The sequence below is a fragment of the Cyrtonyx montezumae genome, unplaced genomic scaffold, assembly GCF_038088225.1.
Source record: "Cyrtonyx montezumae isolate F1298 unplaced genomic scaffold, pur_monq_1.0 scaffold_0, whole genome shotgun sequence".
In the NCBI taxonomy this organism is placed as follows: domain Eukaryota; kingdom Metazoa; phylum Chordata; class Aves; order Galliformes; family Odontophoridae; genus Cyrtonyx; species Cyrtonyx montezumae.
Window position 1 is genome coordinate 51125866 of NW_027071824.1, and position 21609 is coordinate 51147474.

The following is a 21609-nucleotide window of genomic DNA, read 5'->3' on the forward strand; positions in this document are numbered from 1 at the left end:
TTATATTGTAGAAAGATTTTTTTTTTAATTTAATACAAACAGTAAAACAAGCCCTTTAACAAAGTCAGTCTGTCCTTAAATAACTGGACAGTGAGTGGTTCCCACAATGGGCGTGAAGGCTAGAACAAAAAGCAATGGGCCTAAGCTGCCCCAAAAGGACCTTCGGTTAGACATTAAGTCTTTCCAAATACAGAACAACTGCCAATTATCACAGACCAAAAGAGGCTGTGGAGATTTTTTAATACTAGTTGAGCTCTAGTTTGATATAAGTTAAGCTATAAATAAGGTAAATTACAACAGTCCCTCCAGTCTCATTATCCATCACTCAGTGAAGTGATCTGATGGATGTATATAGCTCTACATACAAACTTACTGGCTATTTATTGTAACTTGAAAAGTTTGGTTTTGGTTTTTTTAAACACATTCCAACTTGGTAAAACTCTGCAATATAATAATTCTTTTCAAATCATTGTAGCATTTACTAATGTGATAAAATGTTCTGTATAACTCATGTTAAGGTATTAAGCAATACCAAAACAATGGATCAAGATCCCCGTACAAATTACCAGTAACAAGAAAATTCTTTAGTAATCACTGACTATTAACATTGTATCGCACTGAGTCTATTTAAAAACAAAACAAAACACTTTGACTGGATATTCTAAACACAATTGATCACCAATTGTCAAAGCAGCTATAGGAATGGGAACCAACTAGAAGCTAATATTTAGTATTAAGAAGTTAATAGTTCATACTCAAACTAGCAAATTCACAGTTGTTTATAATGCTAAATTGAAATCTTATGGAATGGGCTAATTTTGTTTAGCACACTTGAGCAAGACTGCGATCCAAGTCTGTGGCTGCACACCCAGTTTAGTCTTCCCAGACTCAGAAGAAAAATAGGAACAGAATGCTGACATCCTAGGATTCAGCTGAGTGAAATCAGTACAGATTCTCAACCTTTATTCAGCTACCACATAACTCTCAGAGCATCTATAATACTTCAGGATATAAGATCTACTTATGGATGTGTTCACAGTCACCTCAGCTTTGCCAGAGCTGACTGAAAGGCCTGTCTCATTTTATTGGGAAATAAGGAGAACAACAAACAAACAAAACTTCTCCAGATCATGGCCCAGAGAAATTCAATCAGGTAGTCATATTTTTCTTTAAAACAGAATAAGAAGAGATCATAATGATAGCTTCCACTACTCTTACAGAGATTCAGCCCTTTATTATGCATTTTCCTTTCCAGCCTGAAGCAGTCTGAAGTCATCCCTCTCTTTACTTGGAAATATTCTACTCAGCACTATAGACTTAAAATTTTACCTAAATTGGAAAAGAAGAACCCAGAGAATAGAGCACAACTTGACAACTAGTGGAAACTAATTGGAAAAGACTAAATTTTGAGATTTCCCCGAAGGTAAATGTGATGCATGAAAAAAAAATCACAAGCCTGAACAGGATTTAAAGAGGGTTTCGAGGCAGCTCTTCTTGGAGCTGTCCACAACTAGACACAAGACCCAGTGCACATGAGTGAAAGAAGGTTCTACTAAACTTTAATCGTGAGTTTTCTTTATACATGAACAGCACAAAATAAGGTGTGATGCCAAGTTTCTGGGCACCTGTGAAGCTTGAAGAGTTCAGTTCAGGTCAGGAGGCTTTAAGCATCTTGCCTGTTTGCAGTTTTATTTTCTGACTTTGAACTATATCCTTGTCTGATATTGGAATTGTTTGGGTTATCCCAAAATACACCAAGTAGCATGCTGATGGAGACTCATACGAAGGAAATTACAATGTTACTCAGACCTTTCAATCTGCTGGTATTGCACAGACCATGGAAGGACTGCTTTGTTCCTCTCCTTCAACCCCTTGTGTGTATAACGGAATATATCTGCCACCTAATGTATTTTTTTGCAGTGAATTTTCATATACTAGAGGAAAATAAAATACACACTTGACATATTCTCTTCAGCTTCTACTCTTTTTGTACTTAAGATTTTTACTTTTCTCCAACGTGTACTTGGAAAACATAGCTTAAATGTGTTTCTATAACCAGTATGGTTTTTTTCTTTTTTTTTCCCCCCAGTCCCAGCTCCCCCCACCCCAATAAATAAATAAATCAGAAGTGGATATAATAGTCAAGAGTAAGTTCTGCCAGATCAATACTGAGGAATACTGGGAAAGAAATAGGTGCACAGGATAATTACAGAAGTGGACAAAGGGGGTAAAATTCACTAACCTGGGCAGTCAAACTGCAGCAGATGTTGAAATCTGAAGGGAAATAAATGCAAAGATTAGAAAAGCAAGTAAAGCACAGGGAGCCACTGAAGATTTAGGGTCTCAGAAATAACCTGCTTAATTACATAGAACCTTTAAAAAAGCAGAGACTTGCTAGTCTTTTTGGGGAGACAGAAATACGGTAGAAAAAGTGGATGAGAAAGGTAGCAGTGCCAAAAATCAACAGGTATAACTCAATTTTCAACTTTTTCAGTTTATCTACAGTATGGAGAAAAACCCATCTGACAATTATCTGTTAGTACTGAACATCTTTTAATAGTTACTGGCCTATCTTTACAAAACAGTTGAACAATAACCTCTGGGAAATGAAAAACATAGTAGTCTTCAGGCAAATGGACGATGAAGACATGAAGAAATGAATGGGCTTCTTCAACAGCAGACTAAGAAAGCAAGTGAATGTGGTGATGGACGGTGATTTTTTTTCCCCAGTTTAAGAATAAAAAACCCAGACATACCAAACAGATTAAATACTTTTATACACTTTTTTTTTTTTTTTTTTGTAATTTAAGCAGCAAATGTATGACGTAATACGAGTGGTTCACAAAACAAAGACAATACTTACCTTACAAGAACTGAATTACTTCAGGATGTGCTGTGGGTATGTACTTTACTGTGGATGTACATGTTTTAAATATGTTTTAAGTTGAGAGATTTTTGGTTACTACAGTCCATACAGCATATGTCATCCTTTTCACCATTCTTTGCACTCAGACGTACAGGACAGCTGTATTTCTATTTGTCTCCATTATGAAATCCAGAGACACACAACTTCAAAGGGAGAGGTGCTGGGTTAGGACTGTGCACACAAGATGCATCACCTGAAGAGCTCCAGTTATTGGAAGGTATGTAACAACTACGACTGCTTGAGCAGATTCACTTTCCACTGCAGAGAACTACATTCAACTGCCACCATAATGCAGAGATGATCACTTCTGTGATAAGAGGAACTAAAACTAGTTTTTCAAAAGAATCTAATCTAGAGATGTCACAGCTGACAGTATTTAGGGAACACAAATCAGTAAGGTGTCCTTGAAGAATTGCAAAAATCTTTGTAAGCAGTATTAAGAGCAATGGCTCAGGTCCTGTGAACAGTCCATCAACTACCACAGAGAGGTTCAACACAACTCTTCTCTAGTTTGTGCAGATGCAGCAGGTCAGCACTTCTTGGGAGTATTCTGCATGTTCACCATACCCTTTGTATTTCCCAGTGTAATTCTTTTAATGACACAAAGTTTTTCCTGGGGAAGGTGTCATTTACATGTGGAAAATGGCTACCTTTCCAAATGGGCAGAATAGGATGTTTATTCCTGAATAAGGCCTTTCACAAACAGAATGTACAGAAGTAAAAACAGTTTTTGAAGTACATAGCAAGAACTCTGAACAAGTTTCTAGGAAAACAGAGTACAGAGGATCTCATGAGAGCTTGGCTTTTTGTTTCTGACTTGATTGCACAAGCCATTTTTTACTGACAAGCGCAGTCCACATGCATGAGGACTACATTGAATTTGCACAGCAGATGTCTTACTAATAAAGCACAACACTGATCCTGAGCTGAGAAACAGAGACTAGCCAAAATTGCTGTCTGGTGAAGAGCAGAGCTGAAGATATCACTCTAGTTCAATTTAAGAAGGCAGTCCCAGCAAAAAATAGTTGAATCACAAAAACACAAGGACCTTGCCCTACAGAGAGGAAGAATGAAGAAAAACAAATCTGCTTAGCAACAAAAATCTGCATCATTTATGAATCATATCAGCAAGTCCTCCTGCTGATAATGTTCTTTTTAAGGTGAAAAAAAAACTTACTGCCGAGGAACAAGAACAAAGAGGGTGTTCCAGCAAAAGGCAGTACATACAGGTGACAGAACTACCTTTGTCCAAGGACAGAACACATGTGTATAGCAACCAGATCTAGCAACTTTAACATAACAAATAGAGATAATCTGGAGACAGGATAGGCCACAAAGAGGAGATAGCTGAGCCTATTGGAGCTGTCTGAATTTGTGATAAAGTCTAGAAGGTAGTAAGTTTGTTTATACGTACAGACAAGTTCTTTACAGAGATTCCAATTATTTCCACGCACCTCCCCAGAATAAAACAACTGGTCCTCATTACTATGGTGAAAATTTTGAGCTTATATTAGCTTTCTGTTAGAAGCAGATTGCCTAAATTTTTTATTGTTGTTTCCTGTTACATCCGACATAAAGCTTTAAAGCTTCCCTACACAGCAGAAGTACTGTGATATCTCTCTCTGACCATAGTGATCATAGAAAATATGACTGCAGTACTGCTCATAACAATCTTTAGGCCCAGAGATTGTCTAAGAGCATGGATTCTTAAGTTAAAGACAGTTTATGTTTTGTGGATACTGCCACTAAAACCAGTGAGCTTCTTCCCCCAGTGAACTGCTCACTAGCACCATTGCCCTGCATGTCAGAAGGAGGTCCCTCACAGTGGCTTACCAAGGTCTTCCAGAACTTGGAGAAGACTGAAACGTATCCAGAAAAATACGCCTGTTAAACAAGCCAATATTCAGCAATTCACTGTATTGCAGATACAGCCTGCCATGTGGCAAAAGAAATATTTTTAATGTTGTGTTTTGACCTGCAAGCCTGAATACAATCTAGAACTTAATGAGAAAACTATATCCTTCCAAATGTGGAAACTGAAGAGCCCACAATTCATCTTCACTGTATCAGGGGTAAGGGGTGAATTCCAAGGATTTAAAAATCCTACCAAGCTCCTTAGTCAGATCTCTTAAGTATTTCACCACTAATTATTTTCTATGAAGAATTAGCCAGATACCTCAAAGACCTGGGTTAAAATCCTCAAAGCTGTCAATAATTTTAATGACAAGGATCATGTATTGCCAATGGTACTGATCAACCACAATCTAAGGAACGTGTGGAAGTGTAATGGAAACATGGAATCTTGAAAGTTAAGACAGAAGAACCAATCTCTTATTTACATTTCAAGTTGCAGACTAACAGATCTCCCCAAACTTTTTGAGAGGAGAATGATTTCCTATTTCCTGGGAAACTTCCTCTTATAAAGGGTGTCACTGGAAGGGCAACTGGAAGACTACGAGGAAGTAATGCCCTGAAATGAAGGAGCATTCAGATGAAAGAGAGGCCTAGGTGACTAAGCATCCTGAGTGGGCAATGCTCACTTGAACCCTCAAAAGTGGGCCAAGAAGTCTCCAGAAAACAACAGGGCAAGTCACACAATCTGTCACAGCTGTCTTGAACAGAGCAGGGGATGACTGGCACTTCTTCCCAGCCATTCCTGAGGTATATCAAAAGTAAAGGCTTAATTGACTATCTTCGTGCAGCATGTGCATTGAATCTTTTTTTTTTTTTCCCCAAAATGCAGTATTCCCTGTTTTCATATGGAAAAGTATAATAATAGAGAACATATACTCTATGGTATTTTTATTTCACAGTGAAAAACAGGGTCTCTGTTTTTATAGCAATTGCAGCTACACAAAAATAGTGTCCACTAGTGGCAGCCAGGCCTATTTAGACACTAATCCTTTACTCCATTATTTCAATGTTTCCTCACGAGTCTGGAAAGCAGTTTACCAGCACAGAAAGTGAATGTCATCTTCTAATAACACAAGGTGCCAGCAGAACACAAGTCTGTACCTAACAACAGTGCTGGGGCTGCAGTATTTATTTATGTATTTAGGAATACCTTTCAGCTGGCCAGCAGCTTTGAAGCTCCATATTTTTATCTTGTGATGAGTGTTCTTCCAGAACAGTTGAAAATCTTAGAGCAGAATCCAAGTTGCTACTTAGTTTCTCTGTGGCAGTTTTTAGAAACTGAAGCAGCATCTACCTATGTTCTAGGAACTAGATCTGCACTCTCATTTCCATGTTCTTTGAAGGTTTAGCTGAATCAAATCCTGGGATGTGCAAATTCATAAAAAACAACAAGAGCACAACTGCAATATCTATCTACTGAAGGGAATATATCCAGTATTTAAATCTGTCCCTCAAGACAGATTCTCCCAGGGAATATGTTGGAAAAAACAGCCAGGCACACACATTTTAGCTCTTAAACATGAAGCACATAGATAGAGCTAACATGCATTCCACATAACTGCTGCTAACCAAAAATCTTTACATATGCAAGTATGGATATGGAATATGAATGTGGATGAGCATCAAAATATGAAGTCAGATTTACATTGTGAATTAAGAAACAAGAAACGAAGCAGGGTGAGAAATATTGAGAGCTCTGCTTCCTGAGCTACTCTGAAATATTAAGAGTACTATCAGTGTTATGGTAGCATTCACATTCAGGATGCAGTTTGTACCCAAGTATATAATCATGGTTAACCAATAAGCCTAATTTTCGAACAGATCTGGCCATTCTTTAGGGAGACGTGTTGTCTTTATCAATAAAAGATTTAGACTTCAAAAGGTAATTCTATCAATATTTTTATTCTATTGCCTATAATCCTATTTTTGTTTTGAAATGTTTGTTTTGTTGCTTCATCTTTTTGTCATTGTTTCTGTAAAACAAGTAATAAATACTTGTGCTATTTCACTGAATTATTTAATTATTCTATTCATTTTCTCATCCCACATTTGAAACTCAGGGCTGAAGGTGTCAAGCACTGTAAAAAATACAGGACCTATCATCACCAACAAGAGGCACTGAAAAGTAGCTACTACACGGAACTACATTTTCATTTGAAACTGAGATGGCTGGGGATACTGTAAACATCCCACAGCAAATTACTGTGGGACTGAAATATTGCACAAAAGTATTAAGACTATTCTCAGCCTGATCAGTATTCCTCACTTTGGCTGACTTACTGCTGTCAAAACATTACACCGTATTGAGCCACATTTTTTGGAAACATGTCACAGCTGATACATACCTAAATTCATATTCAATTGAACCTACCTTGTAAGAGACTACACAACAACACCCATTTTAAGTAGCATTTCTTTTCACTCTGCTAAACAATGTAGAAAAAAAAAAAGCAAGAGTATTCCTTTCGAACTGGTTACCATACTGTACCACACTTTATACAGAGTCAACATAACAACCTCCTCAGTGTTAACAGAGTATAACAAGGATATACTCCTTAAAAAAATAAAAAAAAATAAAAATAAAAGAGAGTGAGAGAGAGAGAGAGAGAGAAGCCCTGAAATACATTATATTAGCCTAGGATTCCTGAAAAACAAAAATCTTTCCTTTATTAGGAGAAGAAGCGTGGTACAAGAAATGGCAGAGTAACTAGGTACACTTTCTTCCAAAGAAACTTAATACTCAAATATACAGAATCATTTCCTTGAATGAAATAGTCTGCATTAAAAATGACTTGGAAAAAAGGCTTTACATTAAACTGAGAGATTTCTGGTGTGAACACAATTTAAAACTGAATGGACTAAACTAGAATTGCAATGAATAACTGCAGTTTAGACTGAATTTAAACTGATATGCATGGCAGCCACGTGGTTTAGTAATCCCACAAACTACCAACTTCCTATTCAACAATCTGAATCACTTGATATAATAAAACAAGTAAAAATCTATTTACAAGATTTCTCCTAGCCCATTGTCCTATATGGATTAGGATACCTACTAAAAGAACCTGACACCGACTAAACTGGATTTTAAAAAGCTCTCACTTTTTTTCTTTCCTAAAAAAGAAACAGTGTAAAACTTGTGTATTTGTTCAGTTTCAGTTGGAGCCTAGTTAATGGGCAAGTTCTTTTCCCTGGTATTAACAGACATTCACTCTAACAAATACAGAGAATCTGGTTAAAGTTACGAAAGCCTTGCTATTACTCTTATCCAAAGCCTGAATTAAACTTGCATTTGTTTTTCACTACAAGCCTCACAACTTGTATCCTCATTCCCACTGTGCTTCAGGAAACACAGAAAAAGCAGACATCAGGTTTGGCCTCAGCAGCAATCAAAAACTTTGCCTTGGAACATCAGGCTCTCTGTAGTGCCAAGGCAGTAGAGAGCAGCCAACACGCAGTGCCTACAGCACACCAAGCCTGTCACATCCAGGTCCCATGGGTTCAGCTGGTGGCACAGGTGGCAAGATCCATGCCTGCTTTGCCATGTGGTCAAGGGCACCCATCACACTGACAGAATGTGCTGCTCAGGGCAGGAAAAAATTGGACTTGATATGTATGGGAACCAGGGCTTGAGGCACTGGGGTAGGAAGAGGGCAGAAACAGGCCAGGTGTTCCAGACAGACTATTTGAATGGAAGCCTGGAATAACTTCCAGACACAGAAACTGGCTCAAGAAGTTCTGGTTGGTGTTTTGAGATTCATGGAAACAAAGCTGAAATCCTAATAGAAGGCAGTAAACTAGTAGAGAGGATAGCTAGGCATAGCTTTCAAGTCAGATAGGCCCAAGGCAGACCTCAGTAGAAAAGGAGCCCTGCTGCTACTTTTCAGAGAACAATTTACAGCTTCACCTCGGAATATTTCCCAGAACATCAAATGTAGATTTGTTTTCCTAAGGCACTTGCAACTAACTGCCTAGCAGGCTGGCTATTACTGGCCACTCCCAATAGCAAACAGTTTTAGCATATTAAGCTGTTGGTTGTTCAGGTATCAAATTCTTTTTCTACTATTGCATAAAATCTGAAAAAAAAAAACCAGTACATTAAGTTACAATCATCATTTTCATTTTCTAAAGCTGAGGAAAGTAAACTCCGATTCTGTAGAAAGTTACTTTTTTGTCAGCCTTCAACATATCCCTTGGAAGTACGTAATACATACATTTTTTTTTTATCAAAAGCAGACAAAAATAGGTTTAAAAACCAATCCAGACATATCTATTGGATTTCAAGCATTTGTGCAGAAGGGCAGAATTCATGCTGCTCCCTCATAGGGGTATTCTCCAACACTCACATTCAGATTTCCAAAATCCATATCCACAGACCTTCTGAGGTTTCAGGGAGTCCTCCAGGCATACAGCAAAACTCAGTAGGTCAGGCTGATGGTTGGACTTTATGACCTTGAAGGTGTTTTCCAACCCAGATGATTCTACAGTTCTATACATCATTGCTCATCAGCAAATCGGTACTACGCTTACTTGTGCTTTCATAAAAATAAATTCAATAGTCCAGTTTAGAAAATACTCCTTTTGAAATTGAGTCACAGAGAAGCATATACACTTTGTTCTAAAAGCAGACCTAAATTCTTGAGTGAGCTTATGTAGAAATAATCACAGAAATGATGGTTTTAGCTGGGAGAACACTCAATTCTTTAAATCTCAAGCGGCAAGTTTACTGAGAACTATATAACTATGTTCACCAATCCAGTGACTTCAACCTCTTAATTCTGTCACAAACATTACATTAAAAACAGCCTTCAAATTGTTTTCATATACTGGAGCTAAATTTTGCAACCAGAACTTGTGCCAATCTGATACAGGGGAAAAATAGTATTCAGCACTTCAGTTTTAGAGTTTCTACTTGTGTAGTCTTGTTCTTCAATTCTCTAGAAATGCAAATAGCTGAATCTAATACCTACCAACATTCTTGACAGCATTAGGCAAAATATCGCCAGCAGGCCAAGAGATCCTCTCTCTCTAATCAGCATCAGAGGCTGCACCTGGAGCACTGTGTCCAATTCCAGGCACTACATAAGAAGAGAGATCTGGATATATTGGAGAGAATCCAGTGGAGGGCCAGCAAGATGCTGAAGGGACTGGAGCAGCTCTCCTATGATGAGAGGCTGAGAGAGCTGGGCCTGCTCAGCTTGGAAAAGGCAAGGCTCAGAGGGATCTCATCAATGTCTATAAATTCCTGGAGGGAAGGTGCAAAGATGGAACTAGGCTCTTTCCAGTGGTGCCCAGTGCTAGGACAAGGGGCCATGTGCACTATCTGGAGCATCAGGTTCTGTCTGAACACCAGGGAGCACTGTGCTGTGAAGGCGACAGAGCATTGACCCAGGTTGCCCAGAGATGTTGTGGGGTTTCTTCCTTACTTCCTCTACTCCTTTGAATGCTTTATTTCAGAACATCTCTATACAAAATTTATGAGAAAAAAGCACAATATACCACAATAGACTAGTAATCTAACATAATTAAACTATTTCAAAAGACTATTCATTGTTTTATTCGATAAGATCTACATATCATTATAAACTAAGTCAAAGTACTACTCAAAAGTCAATTTATACCTTTTCAGATGTTTTTTTTTTTCATCTCCCACAATTAAACATCTTTAAACCTTTCTATAGAACTCAAAATTGAGAATGAGGAACTAAAAAATTATCTGGTTTTCACTACTAGCTTTGATTAGAGCCCTGGAATCTCTTGATACTAATTCTGATGTTGTCTGTGATCATGTCACTTTTTTTTTTTTCCATCTGGGATGGAATTATATTCTTCAGAGTGTAAGGTATGATGTGTTTCTGTTCTAGGAAAAAAATACTCTTGGTAACATACCAGTGTTTACAGCTGCTGCTAAGCAGCGTTGTACAGAGCCAAGAACATTTGCAGTGAGGGGCCCAAGGAGCTTGGAGCAAACAGTAATAGGAAAGCTGACTTACACTGGCCAGGGGGATATTTCATAGCATATGGCATCATGCAGAGGGAGTTTTAAAGAGGATGGAAGTTCGTTGCTCTCTTCCACTGCTTGGGGGACTAGCTTGGCACCAGTTGGTGGGTAGTAAGCAATTGATTTTACATCAATTCTTATATACATCCATATATAATGATTATCCTTTTCATTTTCTCTTACTGAATAATTTTTTCAAAGCATGAGTTCTACTGTTTTTCCTGATTCTCTCCCCCACACTAGGAAGGTGGGGAATGAGCGAAACACAACACTCCCCAAAACCACTTTGACTTAAATACTGACAAAAGAAAATAACCGTGGTTTCAATCACATAATATATAGAAAAAGAAGTGCACTTACCAGGTGAACATAAGGCACAAAGTATCCAAAAAGTGCAACAGGAATTCCAAAAGCCCAGATTCGATAACTCATGACTTTGAAAATGGAGAAATTCAGAATCTTTTTCTCAGGAGGAAATCTGAACTTGCCCTTTTCTCCATCTTTGGTGTTGGAAACAAGGGGTTTGTACGTAAAACCAGCCAGAAACAGGATAAATATGAGGATGCAGAGGACCCGTAATGTGTTGAACAGACCAACAGAATCAATCAAAACTCTCAAGAGGAAGGGCAGAGACACAGTGAACAAGCTGCTGCCTGCAGTGACGATGCCATTCACTAGTCCAAGGCGTTTCTTGAAATAGTGCCCAAGAATGACCAAAGATGGCTGATATGCAAATGAGCAGCCACAGGCAAATAATACTCCATAGGTGAAATACAGAGGTTCAATGGTGCTATATTAAAAATAAAAAATGGGAAAAAAAATGTAAAACAATGTATGCTAGCATTCAGCTACTACACAGAAGAGTTTTAACAATTTATTGACATTTTCAGAAATTAATTAACTGTTTGTATGTGGTTGCTCCAAAAGCAATGTCTCCCATGGAAATTACAAGTGCAAAGAGACAAAAACTCTATTCGATAGAGCAAATTCTCAGCTACAAAACACTATTTTTTCAACACAGCCACAACCATTAGCCAATTTACATGGATGAGCTGGTGGAGACTCTTCATTTTGTGGTGTGACAGCTGTGCGTGGCTCTCTGGAACACAGCTTGTGCTTCACACAGATGTCACCACTGCTGAAATGCATCACCCACCACCTTACTGTACTTGCATCCACTGTTTGGTCTCCATCAACATTCAGCAAACATTGATGAATGTCAGTGGGTGCCATTTTTTCTGCTTGGAGGAATTGGGTTCCACAGCTTTGCTTCATACACACTACCACATTGGACACCATTCTGTCAGTCCCTCTGCAGCCATCTGTCACACGGCAACAGCATGTAACTGTATAACGGTGGGAAGGCTCAATTGCTATTGCCATACCACCACCATCCACCTCTGTCCTTGTGAACTAATACAATAAAATAGGAGGCATTACTTTCAGAACAGCCCTCATACTAACAGTATAAATGCTTTCTGTGGTGTTTTTCACCACAGGATGTTATCTGCCTATATCTCTCTGTATCACAGTAAAACAAAACACTTAGCAAGTTTCCCATCCCAGAAATTCATAGAAAATAGTATTTGATTAACAGGTCTCATACCAGGAGCTAATGTTTTGTGTGTTACTGTGAAAAAGAATGTATTTGCAATATTATTGCTTCTTTCCTCATTAAAATATCAATTTATAAAACCAATTATGTATAAAGTAGACAAAAGAAACAACTAATTACCTTAATCAATGGAAAATATCAAAGAAAACAAAATCAATTTATGAGAGTGTTATGGTTTTATGATTTTTGTTGTATTATTGATATTCCACATCATAACATCATGTGGTGTATTGGGAGTTAAATTTTTCATAAAAGAACATAACACAGTAAAGACATAGAGCTTTTCCTTCCTTCTGTGGATTCAAATGGTTTACAGTATAACATACTGAAAAATATTTCTCCTGCATTACAAAAAATCTTACGTCTCAGCTTCCTGAGAGATAAAATTTGTATTACATGTGTAACAAAAGCAGAAAATCATTGACATTCATCTGCTTTCTGAAATACTACTTTTAAAACACTTCTATATCTGAACTATACTACCTCAATTAACTGATATCAACATAAATCATTTGATAGCGTAAGCAACATATGAAATACTAAGAACGCTCATTAACTTGGAACGTACTTTAACAAGAACTCATCTCTCAGCCACAGCACACAAGTGCTCCTCTAAAACAATTTTTAAAAAATCTACATTTTTAAAACCTGACAAAATTTTTGTACATTTTCTCTGCGGCGTTTCTCCAGTGGAAATCAAAGAAACAGAGAATGATGGCAATGTTTTCTTCAAAGGAAAGAAATATCCTTGCCTTTTCATTTGCAATAACGATGTTCTTGTAGTATTTAGCAGTTAACACAAGACTGTGCTATATGGGAAGGAAGAAAAACTTTTTCCAGTATATATTCCTTTAGTTTTTACCCCAAATGGGGTAGCAATCCTCTGAAAACCTATCAGACAGAAGGTATTCTGTTTTGTTTGCTTTAAATGAAGTGCATTAATGTAAATCTTTACACTTAAATTAACTAAAAATAAAAAATAAAAAACCAAACATGCTTGTGTAATAAGGAACTTTCCTTCTACCATGAATATTATTTATTCTCAGAATAAATAAAAACACTTGTCCCAGCACCTAAATCAAGATAAACATCCTTCTCTTCCAATAAACTTGTGAATATGCTTTCACATTAGGGGACATATGCCCATACTAGCTGTGTTAGTTCAGGGTAGCACTGTGCAGCACTGATATCCATCCATTCAGACACTGGACAGCTCACACGTGTCTAATTCAGAGCACAGGCATAGAAAACACAAGCCTGTTGATACTAGTAGAAAACATAGAAATAGATATTGGTATTCCTAAGCAAAAAAACTCATCTGAATTTTGCTCTGTGTCTCTGCTTTGCTAAGGGTAGAAAAGGCAGACTCAGAGCTAGAAATAAATGCAGCTTATTTTCCTGCTATTTCTTACCCTATCTTCACTAACCAGTTTCTGCTGACGACTAAAATAGTGAGTAAATTTCCTGTTTCCTCATCTTCTACTGTGCATGTCGCTTAAACTTCTTGGGATTTATTCTGAAAGAATTATAGAAAAATCAAGTGTAATCTGGAGGGAAGACAGATTACTGTTTAAGTGTTTCCAACAACACAAGAACTGAGACTTCCTTAAGGACAATAAGCACCAAGGTTTTCACTCTCTTCATATTTGGCAGCTGGACTGGTAAGAATAGAAGAAATCTTTGATTTTGTTTGGAACATTAACACCCCCGTGGAGGTTGCTGCATAATTTTGCTATTGATAGATTTATACAAAGAGGCTCTTAAATAGGATGTGCTGTTACAAGGTTATATTATACCTTACAAATAATTTTATAACTTGAAAGCACTGCTTTTAAGTACTTACTGAAGTCATAGCTAGAAAAAAAAAGTATCAGAACAACATCTTCAGCTGAAACAAAGTAGCACTGCTCATTCTTTCGTATTCAGTTGATGGGACCAGCATAAAACTGATGAAAGTATTTCAAATGTAGTTTAAAAAGATTGTTTTTACCTTACAAAAGAACTTGAAAGGAGTCCAACAAAACCTAATGCAGCTCCAGTGACAGCAACTTTTCGACAACCAAACAGGTCTGTGAATATGCTGACTATAGGAGAACAGAAGAAGACCATTCCCATAGAGAGTGAGCTCACCCATGCTGCAGAACAGAAAAAGATAGCACATTTTAGAAGATGGCACAATTTAAACTTTAAGCTACTATTTGTTCTAATTTAGCACCGCATCATGCCTACAGCTATATATTAAAATATCTTTACATAATATAGTACAAATATGAAATGAAAAGGCTGAAATATTTACACAGTCAACTAAGTTAGACTTCACCATCTCAAAGAATACAACTAACTACAGATTTTTTACTTCTTTTATTTTAATACATTTACTCCACCAAGGACTAAATTAGAATTCACACTAATGACTAGACCATTAACAATAACAGATAATTCCACACTCATTCTGAAATTTATTAGTACTTGATCTACATTTCAGTGTCCTTTCAACAGCTACGTTTGCTGAAAAGGTTAACAAATGTTTTATTTAATTGCACAGATCTAGATCCAGCTGTAGCTTTATAAACATTGCTTAACTTGTAGCTCTTTGTTTATCAGTGAATCTTTGGATCATTAAAACTCAATTCAGGTAAGTACACTAAAGTTATAAAACACTTCTGTGACTGAATCACAATCTACAGTACCTTCAAATAAATTAGGTTATAAGACTATTTAATTCACTTTAAATTAAAAAATAACTTCCTTTTCCACTTTGTACAGGTATTCAAACGGTATCATTTATCAGCTATCATGTAACCATTCTTTCAAAAACATGTTAGTGATGTTTCAACCAACAGTTCTCCCAGGTCATAAAGGTGAAGTATTTACAACAACTTATGTCTCTACCTAGTCAGGAAAAGACTGATCTAATTAATAGTGAAAAAAGCTGCTGGGGCGAGAAGCATAAAATACTTTAACTTGCTTCTGAATTGTATGGAAGACAAAATAGCGCTTTCCAAACTGAATAGGTTTGAATTCCTGTAACTGGGATTTTATTTAGATCATCATTCCTAATGACAGTTAGACCAATAATGATAATTCAGTAACAAAGGTAAAAAAGGTAACCTGAAAAAATAAAACAACCAACAGACCTAAGGAAAAATATTTGGAAGCAGATACATCAATACCAAGCTTAAGAAGTAGCTGCTGAAGCAAGCGCCTGTGAGGCATGACCTGGACACCATGAAGACCTCATTGTGCTGTGCACTGAAGTAAACAGAGTAAAACAAACAAGCAAACAGAAGTACTGTTTCACCAAAAGAGTTTACAACGTAAATGAAAATCAGAAAGAGAACAGCCAGTTAGAGATAAACAGAAATTAGAGTATACAAAATAGAACCTTCATTTTAGGGCAAACAAAGATCTCAATGAACTACGACCTGTTTTAGAGAGTTCATTGTTTATTGAGAATGTGATAACCACCACGGAGTTTCAAGGAACTATTTGCAGAAGAACAAGGTACTTTTCATGGGTATTCATTGCTCTTTCTGACTAACACAGTCTACAAAGCCCTGTCTGCCCTGCACTGTAACAGTGAGATGCAGGACTGTACAAAGAAAACCAGGCAAGACTGGGTGAAACAAGGCCTGCTGTGGTACTGAAAGGGAAGGACACTGGAAGAGTTTAACTTGTGTAATAGCATGGACTAATTTGCATCAGAGCCCTGTGTAAGAGTGCAGCAGTTCTAATTTCCAATCAGCACAGGCTGTGTGATTCACACAACATTCTCCTTGGTTTAAGCAAATTGTTTACGAGACTTTTACAGGCTTTCAAAAATAATAAAGTAGAATATAAAAGCCTTAGGAGAAAACTCAAATGACATTCAGTTAACTTGCTGACTTTGCCTTTTCTAGTTTGCTAATGAAAGAAATGTACCTCTTATCACTTGTTTCTTTTTTTATTACAGAATGACAAGCTAAGCCTAAAATAGGAGAAAGGTTCCACAGATTTCCCACATAACGTGCAGTTAGAAAAGAAGTGCAACAGCCTTATCTGAGGCATTTCACAACAGCACTGTGACTGAACTCCAGAAGTGGCAGTCCATGCTCTATCACTTCTCTAGCTAAGGCAAACTGGAGCCCTTTAACTTCCAGTTCCTATGAGACTCTTAGATCCCACAGAAAAGGAAGAGATTCTTTTGGCACACCTGGTATAAACACCCTTATTATTATTTAACAAAAAGAATGGTCTTTAAGTGAACTTCACACATGAACATAATTCAAGGAAATTTGTCTTTATCCTTTGTAAAGAAGCTCAGCACACAGACACAAAAAAGAAAGCAGAACAGCACATGTGAACCTTATTTCCTGAAGGCAAGCGTGCCTTGCTGTGGTAACATGATCCTATGAAGAAGTTGGTGGGTATAAAATATACTCAACGGATCCAAGTAATTTTCAATTCTTTTTTCTAATAAGCTCTCAGGTACTCTTACATTTCTTCCACTCTGTATGAAAAAGGTAAAATAAATTGTATTTCGCAACTTAAAATACAGATTACAATAACTGTCCCAAACAACTCCATGTGACAAAACACAAATGTAGCTTGCCACAGTTGTAAGAGTCCTCTAGTGAACTTATTACATACTGATTAAAACATTTTTCTTCCAGGCTACTGGCTGCTTTCCTGGTCACATGCTGGCTATACTCCAGAGCTGATAATTCAGATGCTAATACAACACCTAACCTGTATATCTTTGTTAATATTCATACATAAATTATTTTGATTGCCATAGAAAAAGAGCTATTCAATCAGAAAGCACTTAAACTTTCCTTGGGTGCTAAAACTTCAGAATTTACTTTTCAAAACACATTATTGCAAAACAACCAGTTCCTGAGCTTCCCTAAAATGCACAACAGAAACTACTTCTCAAATTAAAAATACCAGACCAGAGAGTTCATGGGTAGCACTTATATTAAGAAGTGTTCCTAAGCCACTGAAACGTAGTATTGTGTAAACTGTAACTAAAATTGTACTGAAATAAGAATTTCACCTACGTCCTTTTCTTATCAGTTCACTGCAAATGGAAACTGTGTTTTTCACTTGTACGGAAAATGCAGCTGTAAGCAGAGAATGTTGGTACACTATTTCTCTGTTCAAGAGTCTACAGCTATAAAACCATAGCACACACTCCACAGATATGCTGCCATTTGACTGCTTTAAAAAATATTCCTGATTTAAATAGTGTGACTTTCATCGTCAGCAATAATCTTAAGTAGCCATTATCCATCAGCAAAAATCACCCCCATTGTCACAGCTGGATTGCATAACATATTTATATCCCAGGCTGTCAAATGTTTTTGTTCATTCTGCAGACAGAAACACTAGGACTACAGAAAAGAAAGCATTAATAGCATTTCACAGTGGAATGCTTCTACAGTGCATAGATTTAAATAAAGGCTACCCCTCTATAGCATTCCTGTTTACATCCTTTTTTTCTTCTGAGCATTACACTGAGAGTTATCAGTTTTATTCTCACAAAAGCCTTTAAAGTGGTTGGCTTATTACAGTAATAACACCCTACGTTCTCTGATGAACTTATAGATTTTTAAGCATCTTCCCCTGGGAATTTTCTTGTTGAGACAGGAAACAAAGAGCCATTGTCTGGAAGAGGTGGCAGAAGGCAAATGAAGAGAAAAATATTAAAGTAGAGGAGTCAATATCAACTCCAAAAGTATTTTGTTTGCCCACATTAAAAATCAGACATGTCTGTGTAGTTCATGTAGCAAATCAAGACAGCAGCAGAACCGTGGCTCAATGAATAGCTTGCAGAGATCTTGAAAAACAAGAGCAACCTGCCTATATTGAATATCACAGCAGATTCTCCTAACCTAATTCTGTAGCTAGGCTGGTGAGATTTGCAGGATAGATGGGCTGGCCACTCCCTATATCTCTGCTCACTGAGAGACATCCTTCCTAAAAATCTGTTCTCTTACCATCCCGTTATGCAACCAGTGCAACACTTCAGGCTGTACTGCACTGAAGCTTGTAATGCCTAGAATGATGCTGGATAATAAAGTGTTTCCTTTTAACTCATAAAGAACAGAAAGCACGGAATCAGGGACAACCTGCTTTAGAGTTAGCCTCTACAGTTACGAAACAGAAATGATACTTCTCTCACACAGTAACATAAATACACAACATTCTTATTGTTTTAAGTACTCTAGAGAGTAGATTTCTAAGAAACAATACTTTGATGTGATCAAATTAAATTAGCAGTATAGGACAAGTTATGTGGATAGCAGATGTTTGAGAGCTTTCATTGTCACACAGAAAATGTTTGAGGAAAAAGTCTACTACAGTAAAATTACAACATAGAGTTAATATAACAGCTTAACTAATGGCACTTAGTAGTTTCTGAATGCACAATTTTAATATTATCTAGGAATGCTTTCCTTTTACAAAAATACTTCAAGAAAAAGGAAGGACAATATTTACAAGATAAAAATTTCATGCTTTCATTAAGTTATTAGTTGTAACTTATGCAAGAATAGGGCAGAATGTAGGTACTCTCCCAGCCTCAAACCATTAGTAGCAGAGGAGACTTCCTGAGTCACATTTTTTTTTGTTTTAAAAGAAGTGAATCTTTATTTTTTTCAATGTATTCTGGTAACTTTTCTTTCCCTCCCAGAACAATTTCATATTCTCAGCACCCATGACAGCTTAAAGCAAACTGCTCTGTAACTGCACTCTGGGCTGTGCATATGATCTCCAGTTCTACTTTGCCCAACTACTTACAAAGGTATACTATTCAGCAAAGCATACAGATTGGCTTCCACAAGAACGTTTTACTTTAGTTTAGAATGGAAATCTGGGAAACTCAGGTGCCTGTTCAAAGTTATTTCTGGAGATATTTATCTGGTCTCCAGCTCTTACTGATATTTCATTGCCTGCATAATCATATTTACACAGCATTTATTTAAAGAACAAAAGAACTGCAGTATTATGTAGACCAGTATCCTGCTCCAGCCATTATGAAATACCCAGACAAAGAATACCTGAAACAGGACTAGCATTCTGCTGGACCTTGTCCCTGCCTACATACTCTCAACATTCAGAAATAAGCAGCTTAGATACCTCAAATGCAGAACATTTCACCTAAATGTTCTTCAGGAACATTCAGTTCTATCAATGCTATTTTGGCTTCACTGCATTTGGCTGTTATCAGCTACAGAACATTCAAGCACCAGTGTCCATAAATAATAATAATAATAAAAAAATCCCTTTTCTTATGATACCACTCAGTTTAATTCCTCTGCTGTAAGAACCATGAACTGATCATCCCTACACAATTTCCTCTTGCAACCTATGATTTTCTAATAAGGGCATTTATGTGCCTTTATTAGGGATATTCACAAGTCTCTTCTGAGTGAAGCATCTTTATGGCCTTTGTCTTTGCATATGTCATGGTTTTTTGATTTTTGGTATTGGCATTCCACATCATTACATCATGTAGTGCATTAAGAATGCACCACATCACATTAATGCTCCATCTCTGTGGATTTACCACTTATTCCACATCACTACATCATGCTTAATATATAGAGAGGAACAATGATCAACATTTATTAAATAGACACACACACACAGCACATATACATGTATATGCACGGAATTATTGACTGCACCCCCCAACATCAAATTCCCTTGTGGTACACATTGCACATCCCCATTCTTCTGCATCACCCACCAAGTGGACCCAGTTCCCTGAGCAAAGACAATTTCACAGAGAGATTTGCCCTTTCCAGAAGCTGGAAGGACCCAAACTGCTTTTCCCAGCATGTTCTTTACATGCACTACAGGGACCTTATCTCCCTCTACAGTAGGTAGAGATCTGGATTGGGCAGGACTATCACAATTGATGGATCCTTGGGTGTTGACCAACCAGGTGGCTTCTGACAAATGCTTCTCCCAATGCTTAAATATTCCACCACCCATTGCTTTCAACATTGTTTTTAACAACCCATTGTATCTTCCAATTTTACCAGAAGCTGGTGCGTGATAGGGGATATGATAAATCCACTCTATGCCATGATCTTTGGCCCAAGTATCTACAAAAGAATTTTTGAAACGAGCCCCATTATCTGACTCAATTCTACTCAATTCTCTCTGCAGTGCCATGTCGCCATAGGACTTGTTTCTCAAGCCTTAAGATGGTGTTTCAGGCAGTAGCATGGGGTACTCCATATGTTCAAGCCACCCAGTGGTTGCTTCCACCATGGTGAGCACATAACGCTTACGATTACGAGTTTGTGGCAAGGTGATATAATCAACCTGCCACGCCTCCCCATATTTATACTTTTGCCATTGCCCTTCACCAAAAGAGGTTTCATCCTCTTGGCTTGTTCAATTGTGGCGTATGTATCACAGTTATGGATAACCTGTGCAATAGCATCCATAACTAAGTACACCCCTCGGTCTCTAGCCCACTTATATGTTGCATCTCTTCCTTGATGGCCCAAGGTCTCACGGGCCCATCGAGCTAAAAATAATTCACTCTTGTGTTGCCAGTTTAAGTCTACTTGAGCCACCTTAACTTTGGCAGCTCGATCTACCTGATGCTTATTTTGTTGTTCTTCAGTTGTCTGGCTCTTAGGAACATGTGCATCTACATGGCGCACCTTTACAACCATATTCTTTATTTGGGCAGCAATGTCTTTCCACAGTTCAGCAGCCCAATAGGCTTACGCCTTCACTGCCAGTCATTTTGTTCCCATTGCTGTAGCCACCCCCATAAAGCATTTCACACCATCCATGAGTCAGTGTAAAGATAAAGTGTTGGCTGCATCCGTCATTCAGCAATATCTAAGGCCAGCTGGACAGCCTTTACCCCTGCAAATTGACTTGATTCTCCTTTTCCTTCTGTGGCCTCTGCAACTTGTCGTGTGGGGCTCCACACAGCAGATTTCCATCTGTGGTGCTTTCCCACAATCCAACAGGATCCATCTGTGAATAGGGCATATCTCTTTTCATTGTCTGGTAGTTCATTGTATGGGAGGGCCTCTTTAGCACGTGATACCTCCTCTGCTGGTGTTGTTCCAAACTTTTTACCTTCAGGCCAGTCCACGATCACTTCTAGGATTCCTGGATGACTGAGGTTCCCCATCGGAG

The 21609-nt window shown here is 37.6% G+C and overlaps 1 protein-coding gene across 1 annotated transcript in view; it reads right to left on the reverse strand.

Moving 5' to 3' along the window:
* The window catches only part of SLC16A10 (solute carrier family 16 member 10), a 65363-nt gene that overhangs the window by 10895 nt on the left and 32859 nt on the right, over positions 1-21609 (reverse strand). Inside the window, exons 2-3 of the mRNA XM_065735081.1 lie at positions 14447-14591; positions 11202-11631 (exon numbers count right to left, since the gene is read on the reverse strand). Of these exons, the coding sequence (XP_065591153.1) occupies positions 11202-11631; positions 14447-14591 (575 nt within the window). The remainder of the gene's footprint in view (positions 1-11201; positions 11632-14446; positions 14592-21609) is intronic.